At 47.9% G+C, this 17440-nt stretch overlaps 1 protein-coding gene across 1 annotated transcript; it reads left to right on the plus strand.

Annotated features, from left to right (window-relative positions):
- Window positions 1–532: 532 nt before the first annotated feature.
- On the plus strand, window positions 533–17207 carry LOC311115508 (poliovirus receptor-like). Its single transcript, XM_084190667.1, has 7 exons — window positions 533–659; window positions 1753–1862; window positions 2229–2478; window positions 2942–3250; window positions 3445–3562; window positions 3915–4063; window positions 11846–17207. Exons 1-7 carry the CDS (start codon window positions 572–574, stop codon window positions 12442–12444), a joined length of 1623 nt encoding a protein of 540 aa, XP_084046793.1. The 5' UTR covers window positions 533–571; the 3' UTR covers window positions 12445–17207.
- Window positions 17208–17440: the final 233 nt, after the last annotated feature.

Genomic DNA, 17440 nt, shown 5'->3' on the forward strand with positions numbered 1-17440 from the left:
AGCCCCATGCTTACACCAACTGAATGCTGTTAATACCATGAGGGGGCGTGAACAAGTGCACACTTCAGAGAGAAGACTGGGAAATGGGATTGCAACCAGTGCTTCTGGCTCTATTCAGTCATAGCAGCAATCTCAGGGTGGTTGTAAAGAGGTTATGTGGTTGCAGAAGGGTTATTTTGTGGTTTGAGTCGGTGCTGGGAGAGATGGTGGGTTATTCTAGGAAATACCTTGCTTGTTTTCTTTCCTCTCTCTCTCTCTCTCTCTCTCTCTCTCTCTCTCTCTCTCTCTCTCTCTCTCTCTCTCTCTCTCTCTCTCTCTCTCTCTCTCTGTCTCTGTCTCTGTCTCTGTCTCTCTCTACATCTCTCTCTCTTTGTCTCTCTCTCTCTCTCTCTCTCTCTCTCTCTCTCTCTCTCTGTCTCTGTCTCTGTCTCTGTCTCTCTCTACATCTCTCTCTCTTTGTCTCTCTCTCTCTCTCTCTCTCTCTCTCTCTCTCTCTCTCTCTCTCTCTCTCTCTCTCTCTCTCTCTCTCTCTCTCTCTCTCTCTCTCTCTCTCTCTCTCTCTTTAAAGACCATGGTAGCAGAGGTAGGCTGTGTGGATTGCTCATCACCACCAGAGAAGACGTCAGTCCTGGCCTTTGACTCGTGTCTCCATAGGGATGGTGTGTTTTCCACCCCACCTTCTTCTCTAGTCTTAGTCTCTAGAGGATGGACAAACCAGTAGAACCAGTTATGATGCTAATTGTTTGTCTTGATGGGAACATCGATTTCAGTATCAATCACATGGGTGTGTGCGTGTTGATACACACAATATGGGAAGACGTTGACACACACAGAGACACAGAGAGAGACACAGAGAGAGACACAGAGAGAGACACAGAGAGAGACACACACAGAGACACAGAGAGAGACACACAGAGACACAGAGAGAGACACACAGAGACACAGAGAGAGACACACAGAGACACAGAGAGAGACACACAGAGACCCAGAGAGAGAGACCCAGAGAGAGACACGCAGAGAGACACAGAGAGAAATCGATATGTTGGTAAACATTGACAGGTGTGTCACACCAGATAGTTTGTGTCTTTACGTAGAACAGGTAGATCAGACAGACACACCGATGCACATTCATTCATACAGTTAATTACATTTTCACGCAGACATGGATGAAAGACACATTCTGGTGACTTGTCAGGACGTTGTGGTCCTGATAATGTAGGAAACATGTACACACAAACACACACCAATCCCTGTACACAGTGTGTGTGCCTGCACCGAGTAAATGGCTGGTTCTAGAAAAGCATAAGCCATCCAAATGATTTATGACCTGTGTGGAGCAGACTGGTGTTTTTCCTCTTCACTACATGTCCCTGTTTCCTCCACTCATCGCTAGAATGGGGGGCGTGCACGAACACACACACACACACACACACACACACACACACACACACACACACACACACCCCTCTAGCAGACTCCTGGAACGTTGACCTACTTGCTTACTGTAGGTAGTCTTAATGGCGTTCCAGACGATTCCACAGTACTATAATCTGTCATCGGACAGACTAGGGCCTGGTCCCAACAAGCTTCCTCTCCTCATCAGGCAGACTGGGGCTGGGGCCTGGTCCCAATAGTCTCAACAAGCTTCCTCTCCTACTCTCCTTTCCGTCATGGCCTCTGACGTAGAACAGGGAGGGGAAAACCGGAAGCCGTGGTGAAAGGTGCACTATCGTCCTCTCCTCTTCCTCCCAGGGGCGGTGTCTCAGCAGGTGAAGGTGGAACCGGAGGTGATGTCATACCCCAGCCAGGCGGTCAACCTGAGGTGTGCCTTTACAGACGCTGGAGGGATACAGCTCACACAGGTCAGTGTCCGACAGACAGGAACTCAAATGTAGACAAATGGATAGGTTTTTACAACTTGAGAAGAAAGTCATAAATGATAATCAAAGGCACACATACAGGAACTAATGTCTGTACTCGTGGGTTTTACCGTCTTAACAATTTACGTCCATGGCCATTAACAAGAGAAAATTATACATTATTATAAAGACACTTTGTCCTTGATCATCCAAGTTTACATGCCTTGTACAGCTTTTATCTACTTTAGTTTAGATGGTAATACATGTACACAAAGAAAATAGTAAAAGTAGCTGTTATTTATTTACCCCTTTTCCCCATTTGACAGGTTGTGTAATATCTGAATGAATAAACTTGACTGTACTACGCAGGTATCCTGGATCTATGAGCCCAAGGAGGGCGAGAGGCTCAACATCGCCGTTTACCACCCTAGTTTTGGGGCAAGTTACCCCACATCGCCCCTGAAGGGGCGTGTCAGCTTCACGACGAACCCCCCCTCCCTCAGTAACCCCTCCATCCAGATCTCGGACGTCAAGATGACTGACGAGGGGAAATACATCTGTGAATACGCCACCTACCCCAGCGGCAACGAACAGGGCGTCACCTCCCTCGTCATGCTAGGTATGACCGTATGTGTGTCTTTCTTTAGGGTGTGTGTGTATGTGTGGTCTGTTATGTGTGTGTATCCACGTTCTATTATGTATCTGTGTGTAAGTGCTCTCGTGCCTCCCCCTCCCCCCATCCCATCCGACCTCTACCCTACAGGTTCAAATCCTGTCCATGCAGCTTAATTGCTATTATAAATGGTATTGTCAGATCAATTGTGTTTTTGTTAATGCGTTAGAACCATTGCTCTAACCTTGGTGCAGCTCTCCCCTCTCTCTCCTCGGGCGTTTATTGATCCGGCTGCTTGTCATGCTTGGTGTCTGCTCTTTTCCTGATCACTGTACTCGCGTTCAACACCCATGGAGAGACTGGGAGAGGGAGAACAAACAGATAAAGGTTGTCTTGTTTTCTCCGGTCTCGTCGTTTATCAATATTGGTGTTCATTCATTATTCTCTCTTCCCTCCATCCCTCCATCAGCCAAACCCAGGAACTCTGCCTCCGGGGTAACAGCGATAGCCTCCACTGTCGCCGCGGGAGCCAAGCCAGTTGTCGTGGCCCGCTGTGAGTCGGTCGACGGTCGCCCTGCTGCCCAGATCGCCTGGGTGACGGCTGTCAACGGCAACGCTACCTCCGCCTCTAAGGCGGGCGTTGACAACACTGTGACGGTATCCAGCGAGTACATGCTGGTTCCCACAGCAGCAGACAACGGCAAAGACATCAGCTGTGTGGTGTCCCACCGGACCCAGGCCAAGCCTGAGAGCTTCCTGATGAAACTGACCATAGAGTGTAAGGCCACTGCACACACTGGTACACACACACACACACACCTACTCATGCAGACCGTATTCTCAGACCTTTTTAATGTTGTCATGCATATGCGTCAGAATACAATTATTTTCTCCCTGTAGGAAGTAACACTAATTAACCTCTCTTTCCCCCTCTCTCTCTTTCTCTATCCCTACCCCCTCTCTCTCCCTCAGACCCCCCACAGGTGACCATCGGGGGCTATGATGATAACTGGTACGTGGGTCGGACCAACGTGGCTCTGACCTGTCAGGCTACTGGCAACCCCATCCCTACCACCCTCACATGGAAAACGTGAGTGTCAGTCCGTCTCTTTGTCAGTCTCGGTCTCTCTCGTTCTTTATCACTCCATCCACAGGCCACTATAAACCACAGATAGTATTATGATCATAATGATCAACTCTACAGCCAATGGCCTCTTATCTTATTCCATAGTGGAGTTTGACTCCAGGTTCAACCCCAGTAGAAACAATAAGCCATGCGGTGTCCTGACTGGCTGGTTCAAAGCCAGTTACTTGTATTATGTTTTTATAGGTACGAAAAGGTGAAAGTTGAAAGTAGGGAGATCTGAACCAGGTTCCAATACTTATGTTTTCCTCCCTCTCTTCCACCCCCTCCTCCTCCTCCACTCTCCCTCTACTCCCAGTATGACCGGTCAGATGCCAGACACAGTGCAGATAAAAGAAAATGTGCTGACCGTGCTGAAGGTGGATGAGCAGACCAACACAACCTTTGTCTGCGAGGCCAAGAACCGCCTGGGCACCGGCAAGGACCAGGTCACTGTTATGGTCAGAGGTGAGTCAACACACACCTGAACACACACACTTGAAATGACTGTAATCATACACATGTGCATGCTATGCTACAAACACACCTGGACACACACCTGAAAACACACTTACTATACATGCAGGCATGCCGGGTTAACACACACACACACACACAGAGGGTGTGGTGACGCTTTCCTGTAGTGTAGGGGTCAGGTAGAAGCATGCTCTGTCCCTGGGGTTAGTGGTGGGGGGTGTTTGGTGTGAGCCAGTTTACTGGGCCTCTATACCTCCGTTTGGGTTTTCCATCTATCCATCTTCTACCCTTTGAAACCTTATCACTCCTCTCTTTCTGTTCATACCTATGGATCCTGTGATGTTTGAGCTCTACTCGTCTGTTCATCTACTGGTAGAATGGATTGAATCATCATCAGAGACAGTTTCAAGTCTCTGTACACTTGCAGGCTTAGTTTATTGAGGGTACGGTTTGCATTGGACTGGACTGAAAGGCAACCCCATGGCCTTGCTATCTCCTTGTTGTGTACTGTGACAAACTCCACTATGGAATAAGATAAGAGGCCATTGGCTGTAGAGTTGATCATTATGATCATAATATTATCTGTGGTTTATAGTGGCCTGTGGATGGAGTGATAAAGAACGAGAGAGACCGAGACTGACAAAGAGACGGACTGACACTCACGTTTTCCATGTGAGGGTGGTAGGGATGGGGTTGCCAGTAGCCTGACAGGTCAGAGCCACGTTGGTCCGACCCACGTACCAGTTATCATCATAGCCCCCGATGGTCACCTGTGGGGGGTCTGAGGGAGAGAGAGGGGGTAGGGATAGATCCACACTGCACCACTTGAAAGAGGGATGTTCCGTGTTCGGTCGACCGCGCCCGTTTAAATAAAGAACACTCTGTCCATCTATCCCTCCATCCCTCTACAGCTTTAGCTTTCCCCTCCACGAGTTCCACCTTGCTCTCTCTCTCTCTCTTATAAAAAATACATCCACCCCCCCTGATCTGCACTTTACCTGAAGTCGTTTTGTGCTGACACGGGGGAATGCAGGACAAATGGATAAAAAGTGCAATTCACTGGTGAATGTGTTTTAAAAACCACCATTCCTCCTCCTCTCCTCTCCTCTCCTCCCCTCCCTCGCTCCGTCCCTCACCTCCTCATGATACTAATGTGTTCTCTCTGATGGGCCACTAGCGTCTCTCTGGGACATAATGGACGTCCCCATGCAGGCCCACTGGGTATTACAGGCCTGGGTATGGGTACAGGACAGGCGGCTGGGGGGAGGGAGGTAGAGAGAGGAGGGGAGAAAAATGGGGAGGGGTGATGGAGAGACTGAAATGGGGAGAGATTGGGAGAGAGAAAGGGGAAGGATTGGAAGAGGGTAGAGGGGTAGAGAGAGTGTCTGTTTTTAGAATAAAGAGGGAGGTGAGAGGGGAACAGGATGCTGATGGCATTTAAAACCCCTATGGGAATCTATGGCACTGCTTCTCCTCTCTCTCTATGATATGTGTGTGAGCGAGCAGGCTGACAGTGCTGTGAGTGTGTGTGTAGCGGGGTGCTGTAGTGTAGTCTCTCTCTATCCTCTCTGAGCGGATCAGTCTGTCTCTGCTGCTTCAGCTCCTGGCTGCTTCTCCTTCTTAACTCCCTCCCTCCTGTCCTCCCTCCCTCCCTCCCTCCCTCCCTCCCTCCCTCTCCTCCCCCTCATCATCCTGTCTCCCATAAACTCTGCTGTCCATCATCCTGTCTCCCAGAATTGTTAATTTCCTGTCCTCCCTCTCTCTCCTCCTCTTCGGTCCGTCACCCCTACATTCCCTCTTCTTTCCCTCTTAACTCCCTGTCTTTCTTCTTCTCCCCCTCCCCCTTCATCTCTCCTGCTATACTCCCCTTCCCTTATTGTTTCTTGTCCTGTCCAGTCATCTCCCTCTTCTCTCCTTTTCTCCTGTCATTCCCCCTCCTCAGTGAGTAAGAGAGTCAAAAGGGGGATGAATGAACTGAGTGCAGGCACACACAGAGAGAGACGGAGAGAGGTAGTGTAAAAACCGATGGAATGCTAATGCAGTGGAGCTGTGTCCAAACAGGGCTGAGAGGGGGCGATGGGTGTGAAATGACCAGCGTCTGGTCTGGACCAGGCTATAGCAGGCTCCTGCTGCTGCCCCTGTCCTGCTCCTGTCCTGCCCCCAGCTGTGTGACAACTGACTCACAGAGCCCTGCACAGGGTTATGAGCTGACCTGGGACCTGTCTATTTTGTCTGTCTGTGTCCCTGCCCCTGGTCCGGTCCTCTCTAACTAGCCTCAATCCCAGGGAAGAACGGAAGGATGGGGAGGGAGAGGCCATCTCACTCTCCCTCCCTTCTCCCCCTTCTCTCTGTCAGTGTTCCTATCATGCTCCTACAGCGCTGTACTGATCTGTGCTCAGTGGAGAGACATGCCGTTAGCCATCTCTGAGACCCCCTCTCTATGTCTCTCTTAAATACCAGCCCACAGCACTGAGCCTGTCTCCCTTTCCCCTCGATCTCCCTCTCACCCCATTCTCTCTCTCTCTCTCCCTTCCTTTCTCTCTCATACCTCTCTCTCGCTCCCTCTCATCCCCCTTTTCCCTCTCCCCCTATCTCTCTCTCTCTCTCATCCTGCTGAGCTGGTCTCTCCTTCTCTTAACGTTTAAATACCAGCTCTCTTAATCACTGCTTAGCTCCCCCGATCCTGCACTGGAACCTGCTCCGCCGCGGTTAGCTAACCCACTTTCTGCCATCCCCACTGTCTCCAATCCCTATTCCCATGCACTGGTGTCACATCAAAATCCTTCCCCACCCGTTCAGAAGACTAACCTTTTTCCTTTCCGTTTCACATATTCCCCTGTAGTGGTGTCACATAAAAATTAGCCCCCCTTCAGAAGATGAACCTCCTCCGTTCCGCTTCCCCCCAGTCTGTCTGTCTCTGGCCATTTGTACAGAGAGGGGGAACAGATCTAATGTAGTCTGTTCCTCTCCAGCCTCCAGGCCTGACTGGCCCTCTGATGACATCCATCCACCCCTCATTAAGACATGGTCAAGACCAGATACATGTATAATACTGTATAAATAGTCTGATCCAGACCATTCAATAAGTCACATTCTGTACTGCTGCAAACTCACCATCTCTCTCTCTGTGAAGAAACCAGCCAAAAACCAACCAATCCATCTTCTCCCATAATATAATGTAATGTAATATATGCCCATGCATCACTGAGTGGTGTGTGTGGTTGGGGGTTGCTGCTGCATGTCTTTGGGAGGCGGGCGGCAGCAGGCTTTATTTCCGCCTCATCTCTCTCATTACTTGCGGTTACTTGGAGCTTATGGTCATGCATGACGCAATCTATAAAAGGCATCATGTTTTCCTCAACCAGTGGTTTTTGTGCTGGAGCTACGCATAGTGTTTTGGCATACCGGACAGCCCCGGGGGCCAACGAGCTCTTGGGGCCCATGCTCCTGTCTGACACAAATAATTGTGACAGTAACCCTCCAAAAAGTCATTAAGAATCTTTTTAATGTACTAGGAAGCTAAGCATTTGTTTCTTGGGCTTCAAGAATGTGACTGATCAAAGTGCCTCAGGCCTTGAAAAATAAATAATTAAACTGATTGAAAGTATAAGGGGATATCGGTGAACAAATGCCATTGTCAAGGCTACGACGGCACCAGTGCAGTGAGTGGAGCTTACCAGGAGTTCAAAAACGTATGTCAGACCAAGAGCCTAATGCTTCTTAGGTAGTTATTTTGAGTTTTAATTTAGAAAATGATCTCTCCACAGAAGCGACAGTTACAGGGATGGTTAAAAACAGCTTGATTGCTGTAGCAAGAAAGGTGAACTGGGCAGAAGGGAGTGGGTGCTTCAAATATAGCAGTTCTGCAACATCTTTAATTGAGCCTCTCGCATTCTTCTTAATTGTCGGCCTCAACACGTTACGGAAAGAGATGAACTGTATAGGAATCTCTGGGACACGTCGTCTGGATACTGGACAGCCAGTAAATTGGCAGATGCAAACAGATTATTATCTTGAGCGGACAACAGTTCTTGAGAGCTCAAACAAAAAAAGCACTTTGCGAGTTTGTTCATACTGGTGAACCGCCATTTCAGTTGTGTGGTTGCAATGGTTTCAACAGTCCTTTATCTTTGGTATATCTTGCTATGCATCATTCAAGACTAAGTTTAAATTGTGTGCCGCACAATGGACATATAATGCACAATGTTTCTGGAAAGACTGTCTGGGTTGACAATACTCAGTATAGAAAACAGTCGGACCTGCAATCTGTACCTACAGGTCATGGTGAAAACATTTGCACACAAAAATGCAAGGTGATGGAGCAGCATGTATAGGCCTCTACATAGGAAAAAAGAGATTGGCATTAATAGACTGGTTTTACGCAGTCCAGAGAAACTGCGTTGTGCCATTGAGAGCGAGGGAGATATTTGAATGCATTTTTCATTGAGAAGATTGTGTACTGCTCTTCCCAAGGCACTGTGCTCAGTGTGTTGATTCCCTGACTGGGAGAAGTGTGTGTGTGCGTGCACAAGGAAAATTCTCTCTCGTGGTGAAATTTCCCACATCCCCACGAGGACAATAGCTATTTTAAGCTTAGGTTATGGTTAGGGAAAATAGGATCTTGAATGGAAATCAATTTTAGGTCCCCACAAGGATAGTAAAACATATGGTGTGTGTGTGATCATGCTGGTTAGAGCTGGTCCCATGCTGTTTAGAATGCCAAACACCTTAGGAGAGGAAGCATTTCTCTACAGGAAGCTGTTTAGTGAAACCTTGGGACACAACACTACTGTTCTCTACTAGCACTGTGCTGTTCTCTACTAGCGCTCTGCTGTTCTCTACTAGCGCTCTGCTGTTCTCTACTAGCGCTGTGCTGTCCTCTACTAGCGCTCTGCTGTCCTCTACTAGCGCTCTGCTGTTCTCTACTAGCGCTCTGCTGTTCTCTACTAGCGCTCTGCTGTTCTCTACTAGCGCTCTGCTGTTCTCTACTAGCGCTCTGCTGTCCTCTACTAGCGCTCTGCTGTCCTCTACTAGCGCTCTGCTGTTCTCTACTAGCGCTCTGCTGTTCTCTACTAGCGCTGTGCTGTCCTCTACTAGCGCTGTGCTGTCCTCTACTAGCGCTCTGCTGTTCTCTACTAGCGCTCTGCTGTTCTCTACTAGCGCTCTGCTGTTCTCTACTAGCGCTCTGCTGTTCTCTACTAGCGCTCTGCTGTCCTCTACTAGCGCTCTGCTGTTCTCTACTAGCGCTCTGCTGTCCTCTACTAGCGCTCTGCTGTCCTCTACTAGCGCTCTGCTGTTCTCTACTAGCGCTCTGCTGTTCTCTACTAGCGCTCTGCTGTTCTCTACTAGCGCTCTGCTGTTCTCTACTAGCGCTCTGCTGTTCTCTACTAGCGCTCTGCTGTCCTCTACTAGCGCTCTGCTGTTCTCTACTAGCGCTCTGCTGTCCTCTACTAGCGCTCTGCTGTTCTCTACTAGCGCTCTGCTGTTCTCTACTAGCGCTCTGCTGTCCTCTACTAGCGCTCTGCTGTTCTCTACTAGCACTCTGCTGTTCTCTACTAGCGCTCTGCTGTTCTCTACTAGCGCTCTGCTGTTCTCTACTAGCGCTCTGCTGTCCTCTACTAGCGCTCTGCTGTTCTCTACTAGCGCTCTGCTGTCCTCTACTAGCGCTCTGCTGTTCTCTACTAGCGCTCTGCTGTTCTCTACTAGCGCTCTGCTGTCCTCTACTAGCGCTCTGCTGTTCTCTACTAGCACTCTGCTGTTCTCTACTAGCGCTCTGCTGTGCTCTACTAGCGCTCTGCTGTGCTCTACTAGCGATCTGCTGTGCTCTACTAGCGCTCTGCTGTTCTCTACTAGCGCTCTGCTGTTCTCTACTAGCGCTCTGCTGTGCTCTACTAGCGCTCTGCTGTGCTCTACTAGCGCTCTGCTGTTCTCTACTAGCGCTCTGCTGTTCTCTACTAGCGCTCTGCTGTTCTCTACTAGCGCTCTGCTGTTCTCTACTAGCGCTCTGCTGTTCTCTACTAGCACTCTACTGTACCACCCAGACCAGCCACCAACCCTGTTGCCCCTGACCACAGATCTAGTATCAGATTAACCAACCTTTAACCATTGGGAGGATTAGAATATATCAGGGCCTCTATTAATAAAGCATCTCACTGCTGATCTAAGATCAGTTTTGCCTTATAAATCATAATGAATTAGATTACATGGACGGGGGACTTCTCAGATCAGCACTCTTACTCAGAGACAATCTTGATGAATGTGGCCCCTGACCCTGTATCAGTGTTTAGGGGACACTTGTACCTACTCCATCCTTTAGCACCTCAAGTTACTGAGGCTCTGGGTCCACTGGAGACCGAGGTTTAAATGCATTTCCTGTGTTTTTATTATAGGAGGGATTGGAGGACCATGTCTCACTGTCATGTGTCAATGGAAAGGTTTAGCTACTGTGTGGGGGGGGGGGAAGAGGAGGAGAAGGGTTGAGAGAGAGGAAGCTGGATGAAAAGAAAGGTGTTGGGGGAGAGCAGTAGAGGGGGAGAGCAGTAGAGCAGGGTGGTCTCGGGACCTCTCCACAGCCCTGATTTAGACATCACTCCCCTCCCTGGAGTCTCATACATCACACTTCCTCCTTACCCGCATTACAGCACTAGTGTTTAGTGGACAGAGAACAAAACTGTCCCAATGTGATCCTCTACACCAGGTCTCTGCTTGAGATACTGCGTGGTCTGTAACAGAGATTGCTAAGAAGTAATGCTAAATAACTAGCAGTCTATCTCACCAGCCGGTGTGTCTGGAGTCATGAGCCTTGCAATATGACCAAACTGGGTATGAGGGAATACACACCGTCCGGGGCTTATACAACAGAGCTCAATTGAGTGTTCAGTAGCTAGGGGAGAGAGAGGGGCGGACCGACACACTGTCCCCTCTTCTACATTATAGTAGCTTGAAGCAGGAGTTGTCATTCTGCTGTCTCGCTCTGTCAGTCACCACCACCCCGCATCCTCCTCCTTTTCTCCTTCTCCTCCATCCCTGGCTGCATCCCTCCATCCATGTATCATCCTCCTCTCCTGCATGGCCTCCACCTGTTCTTGCCCTCCGGACTCAAGCCTCTCTGGACTCCAGAGGATGTCTTTTGTTTTTCCTTAATCGTTCTGCTATTTTGTGGGTGGGGGGGACTGAGACTAAAGTGGACCTGCACACTGCACTCACACTGTTCAGGAGGAGACGTCATTGGCACGTTGCCTCGATGTTGCAGAGACCTTGTTGAAATGTTGCTCTGACGTTATTGGGGCGTTTGTGAGGGAATGGGGACAGGAGCAGCTCAGAGGGAGAGTAGGAAACGCCAGTGACGTTAAACACTGCTGTTAGAGCCTCAGCACACACACACTCCCACACTCACACACTCCCACACTCCCACACTCCCACACTCCCACGTGCAAAAACACATCACGTGGAATACATTTACATTTACATTTAAGTCATTTAGCAGACGCTCTTATCCAGAGCGACTTACAAATTGGTGCATTCAACTTATGTAAGCCAGTGGGACAACCACTTTTTTTTTTATGTGGGGTAGAAGGATTACTGTTATACTATTCCAGGTAGTGCAGACTACTGACATCATCCAACCCCTCCTCTTCTTCTCTCCCTCCCTCCTCCCTCTTGTCCTCTCTTGCTTTATTTCCCCTTTTTTTCCCTCTCCATCTGCTTTCCTCCACCTGTCTCATCCTCTTATTCTTCTCTCTCTCTCTCCTCTCCCTTCCCTTCCTCCTACAGAACCCTCTATGGTCCCGTCCAACGCGGGCGTGGTGGCAGGTGCTGTGATTGGCTCCCTTCTGGTCCTCCTCCTCGTCGCTGCCCTTATTGCCGTCCTGGTCACCCGCAGCCGCCGGCAACAGCAGGGTTACCGCGGCAACCCAAACCACAGCTCCTACGACATCAAGTCACGCATCTTCGGCAGTGGCAAGAAGGGGAGCAAGAACGGGACGGGTGCTGGCGCCGGGGGCAACGGGGCGGGCGGCAACAACAACAGCCCCATCTACGTCTACAGGGAGGGCTCCGCCCATGATGGCATGACTGAGAAGGCCAATCACCACGTGCCGCTACACCTAGGGGGGCGTGGTGAGGGTGGGGTTGGGACGGCGCCCACGGCGCAGGACATCCTGCTGAGCAGCGAGCTGGACGAGGCGGAACGGAGGAAGTTTGACCAGCTGGAGGACGACGAGGAGAGTTACGACCACTTCGGAGGGGGCGGGCCCATCCTGCAGCTCCGCCCACCACATGACCAGGATGGAATCATTGGCGGTTACCTTGACGACGACATGGAGTCTCAGCGCGACGGGTCGGTCATCTCACGGACTGCCGTGTACGTGTAGAGAGAACGGGAGGAGAAAGAGGAGGAGGAAGGGAAAGCAGGTTGGAGGAATGAAAGGAGAGATGAAATGTCCTCCTTCCAGAGGACTCGGTGGTGTTGGGTATTACTCTACCCACAGTGAAATATATTAACAACGACCAACAATGCAGCCCAGAGAGAGAGAGCAAGATGAACTGAATGAAGTGGCTGAGGGAGGGAATGTACAGAAACAAGATGGAGGACTGGTGCATTGACAAGACAACTATGCTCTCTAATCCCAATATGAAGAAAAGTGGATCACTTGGTATCTATCTACCAAAACAAATGAAAGAAATCCTAAAACGATCTTTCTGACATCGCTGCTCTGTCTGTGTTCCTCCTTTCCTTAGCTTAGGGACCTTGGAGATTGAAGCCTCCTGAGACACACTGTAGTAGGGACTTGTGTGTAAAATGGCATCTCCATGCAGCCGTTCCCTCACTAGCTAGAGAAACTCCTCACTAAAATATTCACTCTTATCTCCACTAAACGCACAGTAGCAATGTAAGGGGTGTCACGATGATATCTGCTCCCTGCTATTCTCGTCTCTCTCCTGTGGGACAATGTTTGTTCCGGCTACAGTAGCCTTGTTTCTGCTGTATGTGACAGTACTGGGGAAGGGAAAGTTTGGCAGGGAAAGTGGTCGATGTGGTAAAGTAAAATGTCTGATACTCTCTCTAGTGTCTGTATGTTGCTGGAGGCCTCCTCTCTCTTCCTCATCAACTGGAAGTATGCACAGAATTGAGTTTGGGACATTCTGAAATGATAAACAACTTACTGAAGGAAGGGTAGTCATCTAGATGATGAGAGTGCACGAAAGAGGGATTGATGGAGGGATAGGAGGAAGGGAATGGATAGAGGGAAACCGTACAGCTGTTCTCTCATCTCCGGAGAGACTGGGATAGAGGGAAACCATACAGCTGTTCTCTCATCTCCGGAGAGACTGGGATAGAGGGAAACCGTACAGCTGTTCTCCCTCTCCTCCGTTTGATCCCTCTCTTCTTGTGGTGTTCCTGACAGGAAGAGTTTTATTGCTAATAAGCCGTGAAGCCACCGCTCAGCTTAGCACACACACACACCAAATTACCACCGCTCCCTCTTCCGCTCTCTCTCGCTCCCTGTCAATCTTCTCTCTTCCCTACTCCCTCCTCTCTCTCTCCTCCTTCCTTACCCCTCTCCTCATCCTCTATCTCCTTCTCTCCCTCAGTCTCTCTCCTCCCCCAGTCTTTCTCCATCACCTCTCTCTCGCTTGCTTGCGCTGTTTACCGTGTGTGTGATTTACACAGGGCTGTGTGGAGGTCAGGGATACAGGGAGAGCAGAGGAAGTATTTCATGGCTCCCTCCCTACGTGTCAAACACCCCACTTACTGTACTGTGCCCCCTTCCTCCTGCCAGGCCTGACTGAGCGAGCAAGAGAGCCATGGTGAAGTCATGCCCTGCTCGCTGTACATCTTGGCTTTCGTAGTTTGATTAGTAAGGTCTCCTCCTATCCCATTGTATACAGCCCTCTGTCAATCTATACAATCACACGTTATATAGAAATTCAAATACATGATGGCATATTTGCATCTGTAGTCAATTAAGAGAAATTAAGTCAAATTAATTGATTGATTCTGTGCATACACAGGTTGTATGACCTATAATATGACCTATATTGACTAGCAGAGAGGAGGTCTGGGTATATTCCTCCATGATTTAGACATAGACAGGAGCCTGATAGTTTAGTGACTCATTTGTTTGTCTTTCTAACAAGACACTCCAGGGCTGTTCAAGCCAATATCACCATGTACAACTATTATACATCACTAGAGGCAAACAAATGACCAAACTGTGTGTGTCTAACAAGTCACTGGAGGGCTATGAACAGCTGTCTTCCTGAAGAGCCTTTCTCTACCCTCAATACCCCAGATCTGAATCAACCCCTTAACGATTCCTATCTCATGACTCACCTGTGATTCATCGTGTTCCCTGGTTAATCAGTGGGGTTTCATTGGCCGCCCTGATCAGGCGAGGTGCCTGATTGGCCCATTAAGCCTGGGTCTGTTTCTAGGTCACGGTCAGCCAGAGGTCATGGGGTCAAACAATGTGCGTTTTACCGCTGAGGGCGTGGAGGGTGGCCGTGTACACGCCTCCTATAGGGGCCCTTTAACTTTAAACCATAGGGGTCACAGAGAGATGCACATAGTGTTCACACTCACACACACACACACACACACACACACACACACACACACACACACTCTCTGGTGAGAGAGCGATGTATAGTAGCATTCCAGGATGACGTTAACTCTTGTAGTGGCTGTTGACCTTGGTATGAGGGAGAGAAAGGAAGGGAGAGGGGGGAGACAGAGGGAGGGATAGATACTGACCCAATGTGCGACTCGCCTAACCATCAGTACTTGATAACACGATAGCCTAAGTCTGTCAATACAATAGATTGATAGCATTATGGCCTCAGTATAGGCGAAAACTCTGGCTTACAGACACGTTATAGATAGAGTGCATGCCTAGAGCAGGGCTGTACAGTGTGACCATTTTACTCGCATATGCGCCTAAATATTTTGCTGTGCGACATGGAATTTATATTTAGGCGCACCAGTGCATTCTAGAATTCTAGCTTTATTACCTCAAATATTTTTCACTGTGCTCCTAAATTTCTTTGTGTGCGCCTACATTTTTCAACTTAGCCACACACGTGCTCCTTGTAAAAATGGTCAGTGTAGAGGCCTGTAGTGAACCACTTATGATGACCACTAAGAAACATATATCTCCTATCTTTGCACTTGTGTGTAACACCAAAACAAGATATACCCACTAGTTATATTTGTATGAAGGTGATAAATTGTGTCTTTGGAGAAATATTGATAATGTCCTTCGGTTTCTGATGTGTATATGGAGTGAGGGAAGGAAGGAAGGAAGGAAGGGATGAAGTTGTTTGTATATTTTGGTGTGAGGTATCTGTATACTGTATATGTACGGATCTTTATTTTTCTTGTCAAACTCCTGTGAAAAATGTGGGTATTTATCAGAGTGTAAATAACTGCTGTATAGAGTCAATGTTGTCGTGTGGAACTCACTTCCTGGTTTGGCCAAGGTCAAAGTTCAATCAGAGCCAATAATACTGTACTCAGAATGTAACTGCTTTGAATAGACAACCCTTCAATGAAATGGTGTAGGACGTATAAGATTCACATCTTCAGCCATTAAATACTAGTGAATCTAGTTAATCTCAAGAACAATAGTTGACATACATGTAGACATTTTAGTTTTTCAACCAGGATGATAACTGAAATAACTGGATTGGCAGGTTCACTAAAGTCAATCAACATACTGCCCCTTCACCCATAAACACACAGGCACAGAGACACACACACACAGTGTGAGACACATACACTATTAATCAGATAGACTAGCTCCCACAGAGGCAGTGATCTGTGTGGTTTCTGAGTCAGCCCTCAGGGGCTTAGGGACATCTGTCAGTGCCACAGGGTGTGTAACCCGAACGGCCATTTCCTGCCCCCTCTGTCTCTTAGCAATGGGAGTTGGAGGAGACATTACTGTACACTGTCCCCTGCAGCCTGATCTCTCTCACACACACACACACATACAGAAAGAGGGAACCAGTAGGAGAGACACTACCCCAAACGCTCACACTGAACACAGACATACAACCCACAACCTAATCAAACCAAACACACCCTGGCACCCACATTCGCTCCAACTCAAACTGTCCTTGATACACACCCACATACACATCTTCCTATTCCCTTTCTATGCTCAGTGGTGTGAACTCTGTCAGAACATTCACAGAAACCCTTCTGTTCTCCAGAGAGAGGGAGAGAGCCACACACACTCCTCTTGCCCAATGTCAGGGATTTAAGGAAAATGTGTTCTGAGAACACTGTTTCTGAGAATCATCTGTACTGTTGCTCTCTCTCTGTGAGTGCTGCGTTTTACAGCTTTCACAAAATAAAATACCCAATTTGCCAATCTTGACCTCCACTGACTGGTCCCAAAGTAAAATGCTTCTATAAAAGAACTATCTTCAGTCTTTTACAACATGTTTTTTTAAGTAAATGTTTTCTGGGAATCTACTTCTCTTGACCTCCACCTGTACTGCCTGGCACAAAAATTAAATAAAAATGCTTTTAGTGAATTCAGATAATGTTCCTGACCTGGAACTAGCACAGTGTTTTATTTAGTTTTCTTTTGTTGATAATCCACATCATCGTCGTCTGGCTCTAAACACTGATGACTAATCGAAGCCTTAACTTCCTTGTCGTCTCAATCGCTCCCCCCTGACGTGTACATAGTATAAATATATAAATACAGTATCTAGCAGAAAGAAAAATAATGACTAATTTATGGTGTCACGTGTTCTATTTCTCAGCAGCAAACATGAAGGATTTATTATCTTCTGTATCAATGCTTATTTTACAAGTCCTTATCTTTTTATCTCTTATTGCAGTGCTTTATAATTTATGTTTTTGGAGTGCTTTATTTCTCGACTGCTTTGCTGTGATTACTACGCCAAAACAGGCTTAATGTGCTTTTACTGTACAAAATGGTGCACAGTGCACACTCGAAACAATCTTACCACAAAATGTGCTTTTTATTCACCATTCTCTGAACTTGTCATTTTATTTTTTAAAGCATTTTAGAATTTGTTGTCACTATTTGTCATGTCTTTCTATTTAGTTGTTTTTTTGGATTTGGTTGCAATTAAAGTTTTTTGATTTTTGAAATGATGACCTTGTTGCTGTGTATTATGTACATAGAATGAAATAGAACGCACATAAATAGTAATTTAATGTAAGCATGTATCTGGGTATATTTATTATCAATGTCCTCTGTTAGCTAGTGTCACATGTTAGCACCACCTGGAGGGTGCTGAGTCTTGCTGTTTGTCTGGTTTCGGTTGTGATAAAACTGCTAATTGTCAACAGCGTGCTGATAACATACAGTATCTAGGCTATGGGAA

Source organism: Coregonus lavaretus (assembly GCF_964263955.1).
Source record: "Coregonus lavaretus genome assembly, contig: HAP1_SCAFFOLD_6411, whole genome shotgun sequence".
Taxonomy (NCBI): domain Eukaryota; kingdom Metazoa; phylum Chordata; class Actinopteri; order Salmoniformes; family Salmonidae; genus Coregonus; species Coregonus lavaretus.

Bases quoted from the DNA above. Each gene is read 5' to 3' on its own strand.
- LOC311115508 (XM_084190667.1), top strand. From the start codon at position 572: ATGGTAGCAGAGGTAGGCTGTGTGGATTGCTCATCACCACCAGAGAAG. The intron at 3,251-3,444 runs GTAAGGCCACTG...TCTCTCCCTCAG, and splicing joins GATGAAACTGACCATAGAGT to ACCCCCCACAGGTGACCATC. The intron at 3,563-3,914 runs GTGAGTGTCAGT...CTCTACTCCCAG, and splicing joins ACCACCCTCACATGGAAAAC to TATGACCGGTCAGATGCCAG.